The 13,487-nt window shown below is 41.8% G+C and overlaps 1 protein-coding gene across 3 annotated transcripts in view; it reads right to left on the bottom strand.

Annotated features, from left to right (window-relative positions):
* The window catches only part of PEPD (peptidase D), a 111,783-nt gene that overhangs the window by 84,284 nt on the left and 14,012 nt on the right, over window positions 1–13,487 (bottom strand). For 2 of the 3 annotated variants that reach the window (XM_074157927.1, XM_074157928.1), the window contains exons 4-6: window positions 5,909–5,972; window positions 3,830–3,877; window positions 2,163–2,224 (exon numbers count right to left, since the gene is read on the bottom strand). In XM_074157927.1, coding sequence (XP_074014028.1) covers window positions 2,163–2,224; window positions 3,830–3,877; window positions 5,909–5,972 — 174 coding nt within the window. The remainder of the gene's footprint in view (window positions 1–2,162; window positions 2,225–3,829; window positions 3,878–5,908; window positions 5,973–13,487) is intronic. The other variant, XM_074157929.1, reaches the window with a different exon arrangement.

Raw genomic sequence — 13,487 nt, 5'->3', positions numbered from 1 at the left:
TATTTCTATTATTATCCATCGCAAAAAAACCACAAGGGATCCGCACCGGGGCACAGTCAGCCTAGGAGAAAAAAGATAAATGGGAGCAGGAAGAACACAACAGGGCCCTCGAGCAAATACATCTTGGCCAGGTAGCCAGAAAACAGGAACAAAGAACAACCCAGGAATAAAATACAGCGTCACTGGGAGGGCAGGATAAATCCAGCATCACCGGGAGGGCAGGATAAAGTACAGCGTCACCGGGAGGACAGAGCCGGGTGAGCAGAGGACAGAGGCAGCCGACACAGCGCAGGCCTGAGCAGGCAGGATGGGGGCGGTCTGAAGGAAGACATTGCTTGGTACAAACTCCACGGTTTTAGTCCTCTGGGAAGAAATCAATCCATTGGAAATATATGTTTCTATAAAGGCGACATTTGATAGAGGAGAGGTGGGGGAGCAAGACAGCAGGAGGGCTGGAGACACCAACCAGGGCTGTCCAAGGCAGCACGAGCAACAGCTTGGTGCCTCGGGTGGAGAGGGATGAGCCATCCCGGGTCTCAAAGGAGACGTATCAGCTGGAAACGGCCCCTGAGGAAGGGGGAAGCTCCCTCCCTGAGCACCGACAGCATGTTTACCAAAAACCCAGAAGCCAGCGATAAAATACCATCAATCCCTTTAAGTGTTGCAGGAGACACACTATTAAAATCTCAAATCAAGTGCTGAATGGAGTGGCTTCCTACCTTCATGTTGACTAGTAATAGAATGCGTTTCTAATTAAACTCTAGTGTTTAGCAAAATTCAGGGGAAAAAAAGGGCTTTTTGGTACTTCAAACAGGCCTTTGTACATCATTCCCATACAAATTACTGCTGGAGTTAATAACTGTTTATGTTTCATGCGGAGGTGTCTCAGATAAAACTGGAGGTGTGCCTCCATACGGACTTTGGAGCCCACCTGTACCCAGAGAGCGTAAGGTCACGGAGCATCTACTTGGTCAAAGCAACCCATCATCACACTGCTGTAACAGCAGAGAGGACACCAAATACTCATTAAAAATAGCTTCCTTGTATTCTGGGATAGTTTATATTTAACTCACTGGGCAGCAAAAGATGTCTGAAGGTCTGCTACCTTGGTTCCCAATATCCCTGACTGAACCATTAAGTTTCCATTTAGGTTGTAGAGGGGAAAACAAAGTAATTACGGAATCAGACTCCAGATTTTGGCTCACATGACACAGAGAAAAGATGATCCCAGCAGAAAGCATGCTCTCGGACCACAGAAGTGAGTGCCCAGACCTGCAGCAAAACCTGCACATTACAATCATCAGCACATAATTATTATGCTGTCGACAGAGGTGGTTGGAGAAAAATACAGCGGGGTGACTGGGAGTCAAGGATCATAAAAAAAAAAGGCCATTTACTCAACATCTCAGCATGAGTGTTTATTTTAACAGGCTTTTTAATGGGAGGCTTTGTTTCTCTTTTGCCATACACTTCAGCTAAAATGGAAAATGATCTCATTTGAGGATATCATAACAGAATAGACAGTTGTATTTCATTCAAAATTGAGGCCATCGTCCTCACATCCCAGAGCAGGCTGTGATGTATTTTTATTTATTGCCTTTTCAAAATACTGCAGGAGGACATTTTCACCCCACTAGCAGCCAAATTTCATAAAAAGACAACATCAAGTGACACTAAAAGCTCCCATCCAGCAGAAAGGGGATCTTTTCTGTTATACCTGTAATGCGACATCTTGTTAGAAGGTTGTGCATACCAGAATTCCTCACACCCACCTCGACACCGCACAAGGAAGTCACTAACAGAAAAGGCTACTCTTAAAGATTCCTTTTTCTGATATCTGAAAACCAAATATTCCAATCCCAAAAGGGGATATGGGGGTAAGGGGATGGGTCTGTTCGGTTTTAGATACTTAAAGCAAACACAGAGAAAGAGAACCACTGGATGACCTTAGATGCAAAAGAGATTTCAAAAAACCCCACCATTATATTTCAAGTCATTAGAAATATGTCAAACATTTTCTTTCCAAAGAAATACCGATACATTTGATCTGCCATTCAACATCCTGTCATTAAAAAAAAAAAAGCATCATTTAATGTGAAATATAAAAGGAATTAAACATAATCATGCAACAATTAATGTATAAAAAAAGCTTTGTCACTTACTGGCTGATCCCCTCAAATGAAGCTTCTTTGGAGACATTTCCGCTATCAGTATTAACACCACGCTGGGAGAGGAAAGATTAATGGGACCATGATTCCAAGCCAAACATAAGTATTTAAAAATTAAATCATGGGGAGAATCTGATTGCAGGAAAACTTACACAGAAGTTTACTTGAACCACCAGAAATAAAAAAACCCACCTGTTTGTTCAAATGCAGATCAATATAAGAAATTATTTATTTCATAAGAGACCAGCGTACAACCCAGGTCAAGATGTGCTGCTTAGGAAAATGGCAAGCTTTGATTCTTAATTCCCTTATGTCTTGAGAGGGAGCTAGGAGACCTACATAATAATAAAGGGCAAGGGAATAACAAATGGGCAAGGTTTCTTCTAAAGTAATTTCATTTAAAAATAAATTATTAGGCACTGCCTTGGCAATGCTTATTATGTAAATGCACATGGCGTTCCCTACAGCGGATAACATAAGCAGGAATATTCTGGCCGCTCCACAGCAGCCCAACACTTCTGCACAGGGCTGGGAAACCTGTGGGGCGGCGACACAGCTCTGCAGCTGGATGAGACCAAGGAGGAGAGGACCACATTCCCATTCAGCCAGCAGAAAGAGAAGTGCTCTTCCCATTTCCCTGTGGCCTGCTCCATGGCAGTGGGAGGGCTGCAACAACATTACAGCTCTGTCCTCTCTGCCAGGAAATAGAGGAAAATTCCCTATTACAGCAGGATGCTCAGAGAGTGACAACTAATCAACAACTTGATGAGCAGAAATGAACACTATGAAGCACAAGATGGCAAAATATTTCCTTGCCCACTTACTTCTCTTAAAGAACAAGAGAAAGGCTATAGTGTCATCTTTTATATGCGTGTAGGGGCCTCTTTTCTTAATGCATAAAGAAATCGGATCTCTTGCTATGTAACTGTTTAAGGAGGGATTTTTGGTAAGATTTCTGTCTGGCAACTGTCATGGGAAAACAAGAAATCCAGGAGCTCTCACAGCATTTGCTGTAAGAGAAAGCTCAGAGTCAGCAAATCATTTCTTATATAGATCAGAGACAAGAAATCAGATACTCTTAATAGTGAGAGGTTTAAAAAACATCTGTGAAGGAAAGAGCTGGGGGAAAGGTGACAGGAAGAAGAAACTGGCAGGTTTTACATCCATTCACTCATCCTTCTTCCAGAGAACTAAGCAAGCACCATCTAAAACACTGGGCAGGTGTGTGGTATCACTCCCTCCTCCCAGAAGTTATTCTTAGCAACCCACTCAAGGCGGAAAAAGTATTCCCTGAATCCTTGCGGGATTCCCACAGAAAGGCCCAAAAATGCTCATGTCATGACCAGAGCAGCAGCAGAGAACAACAGAGTTTGGAGTCATTGTTCTCTGGCTGGAGGAGAGCATGGTCCATGTCAGATGGGCTTGTCACGTTTTACCAGAAAACACAGGAAGCTTTTAGCAGAGAGAATATAGACTGGAAGGCCAGAGGTTACAAATCTTGAGATCGTGGAGGAGCCAGAAGACTAGACGGCTATACACAAGTAGCTTCACATTTGGCACAGATGGGGAGGAGAAGATAGGGAATGATGGTGCAAAGAAATACTGAATGATCTCCTTACTGAAGAACATGGGCAGCTATTCTTCAGAACAGTATGACTCACCAAAGTAAGGAGCACCGCGGGTTTCTTCGAAGCCAAGACACCAGATATCTAAAAAGAAGTTTTAGATTGCTATTATTTTTCTTTTTTTCTGCCTTACAATCACATTGATACCAATTTCATCAACATTTACTGTACACAAAGTAAACGAGCTGCAAAGACAAACAATGCTCCTCTGCTATATTTCAGATATTGTAGTATTCAGATCACAAAACGTTTAGACAGAAACGCAGTGCTTAAGTTGGTGGCATCTTTTAAAGACATAAATACCAACTATAACTTAAGATTAAGTCTGTTGTCATCATTTGGAGGCCAGAGGAAGTACGAGCCCAGGAGCTGTGATGTCACACAGAAATAAGGAATACAGGTCACTCTGCATCCCCAGGGCACTACTGCATGGAAACCACATGCTCATTAATATTATTATGTTACAGTGTGCTAAATGCTTAGTAATGAATGTTTACTGTTATTCTCATGGATCATCTTTTACTGACTAATAGTTCTTTAGGCTCCTTCAGTATCTTTCAAACATTTACAAACTGAGAACAGTATCATTGGGCTTGTGGAGAGCTGGGCTTTTCGGAGCAGCGGCAGAAATGTGGGCGGAATTACACATTCCTACAGGCAGAGAACAGATGATGTAATTCCATTGAGCACAGTTCTACCGACTCTAAACCGGCTTAACAGTACACTAATAATATTAACCAAAGAAAGCATATGGCAGCAAGGTAGAAAAATAACGATTCCACTTTTTTTTTTCCCTCTCCCCATGAAATATCAGGATTACACACTCACACAAGTTGGTCATTTGTTGACATAAAACTATCCTGTAAATACGGCGCACAGTGTCCTGGTGGTGGAAAACCAATTCCTTGGCAAACCAGGCAAAAGTTATAGACAGAACCTTTGAAAGCTGAACAGTTTTGTCGCAACCTTCAACAGCTTTTACCTTCAATCTAGGTTTCCAGTTTCCGTCCAGGCAGAAAACAGCCTTTATGTTGGGACAATTTACTGCTCCACATAAAGAGCTCTTTTTCCCATCAATGAGATTTTTAAGCAGTAAGGAAGCAGAGAACAGAACTGCAATAAAGGCATTTGTTGATGGAAAGTGACCGAAAACAACTAAGGTGACCTAAAATAAATTTGATTTTTAAAAATAAACCACGTATTTTCCACTTGCAATTTTCGCCAACTGACGGATGAGCACCAGAGCACCTGCACTCAACACGACTCAACTCACATGTGTTAGAGAGCAGCCTCTCCACAGCTCCTGCCAGCCACTGAAACACAGGATCAAACTTCACTTCATAGCTGGGCTCATTATCAAAATGAAACAAAATGTCCTCACAGCTGATGAGAGCAAAAGTTTCGGTCTAGTGAGTCAGAGTTAGTGCTCTGCAGGGAGAGAATATCAAAGGCTTCCTTTTCCAGCCACTCTCCATGGAAATCACCCAGGGAGCTGGGCAGAGCACTGCCCTCACCCTGCTGACCTTCCTACCAAGGAAAAGGTAGCTGCCTCACTGCGTGAGTATACAAACATCTGCTCAGAAACTAAATATGAAACTTAACTATGCAAGTCACACTTGCATTTAAAAATATGAATATATTTGCTTATTCAAATATTAGAATGATTCGACATGAACTAAAAGTAAGGCAGCCAGCCTTTCCTAACAGCTCTGTGGAGGCACAAAATAAACATAGGTTCCCGAGTCAGACGTAGAACACTGAAACTCTGTGACAGCGACCTCCTCAAATCCCCAGGGCACTGCAAAAAATGCATTTATCAACACATTTCTGTTGGATAAAGACACAGACTGACAGGTCTCATAAACATGTTCTGTGCATCACAAGACCTCTTTGGATTAAGACCTTCGTGTTCAGCTCAAAATGGCAGCCTTTTAAAAAATAAATAAATTACATGCGCTTTATAAAAATGAACGACACTTTCCAGTAACTAGGGGAGAAAAAGGTCCCACCAAGTCAGGAGACATCCAGTCAGCAGAGGACTAAAGTTAAGCAAAATCATTGCCACATACCGATTTTGTATTCACAGAAAAATACCCAGGGACACAGGCAACTCACCTCATGCACATAGTGGACTTCATCCACAGCATATTTGTTCTTGAAGAATTCAGGGGGATGAATCCTTTGGAAAACAACAAAAGAAACATTTAGTTTTAGCTTTATTGTTATATTTAGTAAGTCCACAGACACAGAAATAATGTCCTCTATTATCACAGCAATAGAATCAGAGATGAGAAATGTTTTCATAATCTTATTCTTGGCTCCATTTCTCAAAATAGGAGATTCCAAAGAAAGTTGCCACGCTACAAAAATCAGTGTGCTTTAATCCAGATTTCATGGTCTCCTCCTGAATTAAGAGTGTTTTTTTTCCCATTCACTCTACACAAGACAGTTTTGTTAAGGATTTTTGCCATGCCATTTGTATACAACTTCCCAACTCACCAGATGTTGGAAGGATGTGGAAATAGACAATTTTGCCCTGTGTTATATTCAAAGAATGAACAAAACATTCATTTTCTTCCCTGGCAAACCCTCTGACACGAGCACGAAGTGGCCTGAGGGCTATGAAGACATGGGCTCTGCCACCTCTACTCCACAGGACACCAGAGCCCCACTCCTCCAACCCAACAGGATGTCCAACATGTCCATGTCCAAATTAAATCATTTCTGCTGTCTTCTCCTCTGATGCCTAAGCAGAGCCCCAGCTGGGGCAGAGCCAGCACGGATCAGTGCTCTGGGGCTCCCCCACCGGCACCCAGACCAGTGGCTCTGCCATTGCTCATTCCTTCACTTTATGGTACCAGCCAGTCATTTGTGAGACTTTAGTCTCTGATTATAATCTCTATCCGCCCCCCCAAACTGAAATAAATATAATCAGTGTAATTCTGAAAATGTAGTCTCAAATGAAAAAAAAGACAAATCCCCACCCAGCTTACATCCTTCCACAGAGTAAGGAAAACAGGAGAAAAAAAAAAACATGGTCAGAAGAGAGAGTTTGGAGGATCCTGTCCTTTTTGTTTCCTGAGAGCGCAGGAGAGCAAGAGGTGTGTGCAGGACTGAACCTTCAGCCGCTGCAACAGACTACAGGACCACAAGACCAACCAGGGCAAGAATAAATTATTCGGGAGAGCGAAGAACATTTCTAGCCCTCGCAGCGGGGAACAGCAGCAGCGGTGGGACCAGCAGCCCAGCACCTTCAGGAGGTGCTCCAGAAGGAAGGCACGTGCTACAGCCGCCTGCAGCACCGGCTGCTAGAGCTCTCATTTATGTCATTGCTATCAATCCTGTGCACTCATTTTTCATTTTACATTCCTTTATGCTCCAAACAGTACTGGGCTGAGACATAAACAACAACATGAAAACGTTTATGGTGTTTCTCAGGCAGTAAATCACAGATTTTTTTAAATTTATTTATCCATGAAAGTACTACTCCAAAAGTAACACAAAAATATCTCATTTTATGTTCCCTTTTGCAATTGTCCTTTTGTGAACTCTTCCCATCACTGCTGTAGACTTCAAAGTAATTATCATTTTTCTTCTCTCCCTGGCTAATTTCACATAGAATTAAAAAAAAATAAATCACTATATACTCGTATCTTTCTATATCCTGTATTTTATAGTTCCCTCACCTCCAACTTTGCATCCTTTGTTTCTCCTACAGGCATCTCCTTTTCCCCTCCCTCATTCCTCACACATTCAAGTACTTTAATATTCCAGAAACACCACAAACAGCTTTAGCACTTCCCATTTTTGTTCTCTTTTACAGTTTCAACCAATTCATCTGGTACCAGAGGAATCCCAAATGCAAAACCAGCTAATTTATGACCAACAGCAATTTATGGTAATATATGCTCTTTAGACCAATACCTGCAAAGCACCACGTAAAATTAGCTGCATTGTTTGAATCCAAGAACTGTTTCTTGTAAAGTAAATATTCCTTAAAAGTAGGCCCACAAACGTGCTGGATTTTAATCACTTCGCTTAATGCAGTTTAACTAAGCGTAGGTCTCCTTTTCCAACGTGCCAGTAAGAAAATTTCTGTCTTCTCACAAACTGTTTTTCAACTTGTTTTTTGTTGTTGGTTGCACCCTGTAGTTGTGTTGTCCACAGCACACCGCTGCTAATTTAATTCTTTGGTTATGGTTAATATTAATCCTTTATTGATTCCATTCCAGCTGTAGTTCCTCCAACATCTCTTCTCACGTACACTACTGCTCTTTTGAGGAACAGAAGTAGTTCATCATCCTTTCAAGGCTGAGAATTTTTTCTCTGCTTTGAGAGCAAGGAACCAGCAGTTCCCCACAACCCTCCGTCCTCTCTCTCAGCATTAAATCAGGACACCTGGTTTAAAAATGCACATGGAAGCCTACATTAAATCAAGAATATCCTGTGCTGTCACGTACAGAAAAGCAGCACAGGAGGCAAAACAAAGGCTCAGGGAGAAAGAGGAGCAAGAGGGATCCTCACTCATACCTTTCCATATTCTCTCCAGTCTCTTCATTTTTTCCCCCAAGTTTAGCAGGAATCGATGAAACATTATTCTGCACCAACATTGTAGTTACAGTAAAAAACATACCAGTGTGGAGTTCCTTAGCAGAGACAGGGCTCGGTACTCATTTTTATCCTATTTAAATGCAAAACAGGCTGAAGTCTAGCACTGGCCATCACTGTGACAGGGAACGGTACCTTCCCCAGGACACTCGCTGGATCATGAAAATCAGAAGCTACATTCAGTTATGATAATTTCAAGCACATCTGATACTTCTCAGAGCTGAGGAGTACTTCTCTCTCCAAACCACTCTCAGGCAGGTAGAATAAGTTAATTGCTTACAATTTTTACGTTTGGCTTTGTCTTTTGTAATGCTGCTATGGGCTGCCAGTTTCAAAATTCTGATTAATCACTGCAGAGACTACACATAGAAAAACCCACAGCAAGTCATAAATTAATTAGAAGGATTACCCAAGTGGAAGACGCGATCCCAGGTATTATTGAATCATGTCTCTCCCTATCTATCAAAAAACCCCAAAAAAACCCTTTTGTAAACAGATGTGAACAGAAGCAATGGCCTAAATTTTTACAGGCTTTTGGGGCAGGGAAAAATGTGCAAAAACTTTTAGATACCCTGGCAACATAAATTAGCAAAAACTTACGGAGAATAATGCACTTCAGCCCTAAAACCACTCAATATCCTTCCCCTGTAGTTTTGTAACTCCAGACAAGCAAATGCCAGGGCTGGTTATGAATGTCAATGGTTAGCTTCCAGAATAGCAGGAGTCATCATTTTATCTTATAATGGAAATAAGCAACTCCAAACTCCCGGAACTGCATCATTCCCAAGTGGCCAGGCAAAAATCTGGCATCTCATAGTTTATGGCCATAATAAGGCAAGAAAGCATCAGAGTCCAGCACTCCTATTTATTTACAAGAATAGTGTCCTCACTTTTTGTCACCAAAGGATCCCTTAAACAAGATACTGTCTCCAGTTCACCACCTACAATTCATCATAACTTCCAGTCCAGTGAAAAAGATTGAGTTATTTTGGGTGAAACATCAAAGCTGTTTACATTCTGCTGATGCTTCCTACACAACTCTTCCCTCTCCCGTGTTCTTCTACCCAATCTAGTTCACCTGCTTGGTTTCTGATTCTCAAGTTTTTCATAGCAGTTGGGAAAACCTGAAGATGGCCTAAAGATGTGACGCTACATTTTTAAGAGAAGACTCAAATTCTGATGCATGTCTCATTTTAACAGCTAAGGGTTTTTTAAAGCACCAAATATTGAAAAGTTCAGCTTTCAATCATAGCAAGTGACAGCTTTATTCTAAACAAAATTCTACTGAGGTAGCAGTGGGAAAAAGAAGAGGAGCAGCAATACTTTCATTATGAAAACACGGTGTGAAACGTTAAGCCAGATGGCAAAGCAGTATCCCACGTTAGCTATCCCTCATTTCTGCTGCATCGAACACCAAAACCACCAGCAAAAGAGTGAGGGAGCACAGTATTAAGAACTAGTGACCAGGAATCCCACTCAGCCCATCAGCTTAGTGAAAGCTTCCAAGTTTATTCTAAACTTTTCCATGTGGTTTAACTGAACTCCCAGCGGTACACGACAGCATGTTTAAAAACCAAGATCCTTCACCAAATCCCAACCTCATCAGCCAGAGCAGGTTCTGCCACCACTCTGACTGCCCAGTATGACGACTGGCTCAACCTCAATGCCATGCTTTGGACAGGAATGGAATACTGACTCCTCCCTTTATCCACCAGGAAGATGAACAGCTCTGACAGCCTATCTATAAATACACCAAAAATATGTATTTCGAAGCTTTTATATAGTTGGACAAAATTAAAACCTCAAATTTTTTTGCAATACTTTATTAACCATGCTGTGTTTCCACTTTAAACCCAATAAAAACTTGGTCTTATTGTCTAAAACCACTTTAAAGCTGTTGTTCATTACATTGCGCAAGAATTCATAACAGCAAATCTTAAGAGATTTGTACAAATTTGACATTACTGTAAGAATTCCATTAAGCAACATTTCTTTGTGCTCTAAAGGACTCTGGAGCAAGAGCCTCATAATACCAACACGATAAAAGAGTGTTCTAGTTTTCAGAACTGCATTCAGAAGAGAGGTACAAATGAGATGGATCTAAATCACAAATGCCAAAGAAAAACTGTGAACAGAATTTATAACAGCTGATAGCTATTCCTGAAAGCAACGCATCTAAGCCAACTGCTAATATATTTGCAACCTAATTGCTGATATACATTCATATGTATATGTTTGCATCTAAACGTTCTTCCAGACAATCTGCAATATATATAACCACTTTTTCCTACTGGTTGCTTTGTATTTGCATTTTTTAATGCTTCTAGGACAGATTTTCAGGTTTTAGTTTTTACAGTGGATCAGCTCTAAAATGAAATTCAGCTTTTCCTCAAGTACTCCAGTTTAGCTTTTCCTCAGCAATTCAGCTGGAGTTCCCAATTCAAGATTATTTATCTTACTGCATAGCCTAGGATGTAAATCTATTTCTGTTGGAAAAAAAATACCTTTAATGGTGTGTTCATCAAAAATTTGAGAAATTCCAGTTGGGACTAATTTAAAACATTTTCTACACATTCTGCATTTTGTTCCTAAAGGATTACAGACACACACTCATACATATGTACATACACACCTGGGAAATGACCTGAGCACCTTTAGCAGAGCAAGTCAACAGCAGGAGGTCCCAGGCTTCCGAAGAGCGGCAGGCTGACTGCATCGTCTCCTCTAGAAGTTACACAGGATTCCTCCCTCCCCACACCACAGGTAAATCACACACCCTTAGCTTCCTGCACCCTGCTACCATCAGGCAGCCCTACAGCTTGGGGCATCAGCCCAGTGGGCCAGCAGCCAGTCTTGCTTGGGTACAGCCCACCGAACTGCCAAGTTCCATAGGGCTGGCTTAGTGTCAGCGCTGCCTTCACATACCTCACCTTTCCTAACATATCTACAAGCCAGTCACAGATTGCAAAAGCCAGCAGAGATCAGAATAAGCACGTGTATTTCATTTTTAGTTTGATTTCTAGATGCTTTGATTTTCAGAGATCTGATACTGTTATATGTCCTGCTGTTAGGCTTTGCTAACAGCATCCTCTCTCTTTTGTACCCAAGCTCCTACAGCAGCCTGCAGAAGCCCTCGCGTAGCTCTTTTAAAATATTTGGATAAAAACATGACCTTTAGGAGCTACTTAACTTTCTTTAGGTTTACTGCTGGAATAGAAACTAGTTCATCACCATCAATTTCTGACGCTTCACGTATTTTTTGTTTCTCTCAAATACAGAGTTAAAATACTTCATTGAACATTTGCCTTAATAACAACGAGAATGGCAGCTGCACCACTTCCATCTACCAGCAGAAGCTGTTTGAATTGGAACTCCCAGTTCTGCTTTCTCTTCCGTGTTGTGCTAATTCTTTGCCATAAGCTTTTCCTGTCACCCACACGGGATGATTCAGAGCTCCCCCTTAGCCACGTTCTCGTGATCGGCTTATCAGAACAGGCAGACACATGAGAGCCATCAGCACGCTCAGAAGTACTATAGCGTTTTGTTCATTTACACATTACAATAACTAGTTCTTCATTTCTGTGGCTTTACACCTACACAATTTATCACAAACCTTTAATATTAAGATTGGAATGGTTTTACAGAATTCCTTAAGCCTTCACCTCTTGCCTTGTCTGTGTTTTGAAGCTATTCTGAAAGAAGGGTGCCTTAAACACACCTTTCCTTTCTGCACTGTTACACATAAGAGAAAGCAGTAGGTGTATCCTGACATAATGTGAGGATACCCTCTCCCGCAGAAGGAAATACAAAGTTAATAGCATGCGGGCCAGACACAAAGCAGTTTTCCAGCCTGTCTGACCACACACACTATCAATGAACTTCTACTAGGGCCAGAATCACCTGCAATCTCTAAGCACTGAATCTGCCTTTAGCCAAAAACCCATTAGCATTCATTTATTGTGTTTTTGAAAGGGATGAGTAGGAATCTCTAGAGTCAATAACCATTTTGAGGGTCTCTTGAGGATGTCGGGAGGAAGACAGTGAGCACTGACACAAAGCAAGACACGCCGTATTGAAGCCCATCTCCTGCAATTAAAATACAGACCCACAAGGCTCGGCCACTACCTGTTGTCTTTCAGATCCACAGCTCCTGGCAGTTACCAGAAAGTGATGCTCTTCCAAGCAGTAATTAAAAGTAAGAATTAACATAGTTGGAACAATAACAGAACAGGCAAACATCAAAGACACTATTCATGACAAAGTCTAAAGCCACAGGGTTTCTACACAATAATGTTCAGGGTACAGTGCTATCTTAAAAGGCCCTACGAGCATTATCGCCTAAAATGCCTGAAAACCTGTCCAAGCTCGTATCAGAATATCACAAGAGGAAGATTCTTGATGTTGTGAGACAGAAAAGCTGAAACTAGCAAACTTCAGAGTAAAGCTTTCTGCTTTACAGGGATACAACAGTATCGGTCCCTCCGTTCCACCCGAACTTTCACCTTCAGAGTTACAGACGTAAACCACCACTTCACGGCAAATTCCCGTTATCCTGAGCAAACAGCCTCTATAAGCAAAAACATGAGCCTGCACAGAGTGCGTACGTGGCACTGCTGCACACACTGACTGCACCAAGTCACTGCACCAGTTACACGGCTTTTTTCCTCACCTACGTGGGAAGAAACACAGGCACAAGGAGTAAATTGGAGCAGCGGAACCTTCAGCAATTGAAGTTGCCCACAGTTGACAATGCGTTCTCAGGCCTGGCTGGAATGAGCACAAAGCAGAGTAAAAGTTTGGGTGAGACTGCATACAAAGAATGAGAACCTTGGCAAAAATTAATCCTGATGAATAGAAACACATCAGCAAAGCATGCAGAGCAGGAGGGGGGAAAGGGATACAAAAGCAGTGCTTTAACGCTGCCAGAGATGCACCAATAAACTCCCCCCTCATTACAATATCATGGAGTTAACAGATGGCAAAGCATTAGCCAAACAAGGGAGTGTCGAGAACTGCTAGGAAGAACAACACGGGAGGCTTTACAAGATACCAGCAGATGTTCCTGACTTTGTCCAAAAAAATGCAA

This window comes from Numenius arquata, chromosome 13, assembly GCF_964106895.1.
Source record: "Numenius arquata chromosome 13, bNumArq3.hap1.1, whole genome shotgun sequence".
In the NCBI taxonomy this organism is placed as follows: domain Eukaryota; kingdom Metazoa; phylum Chordata; class Aves; order Charadriiformes; family Scolopacidae; genus Numenius; species Numenius arquata.
This window is presented reverse-complemented; position numbering and strand designations above follow the sequence as displayed.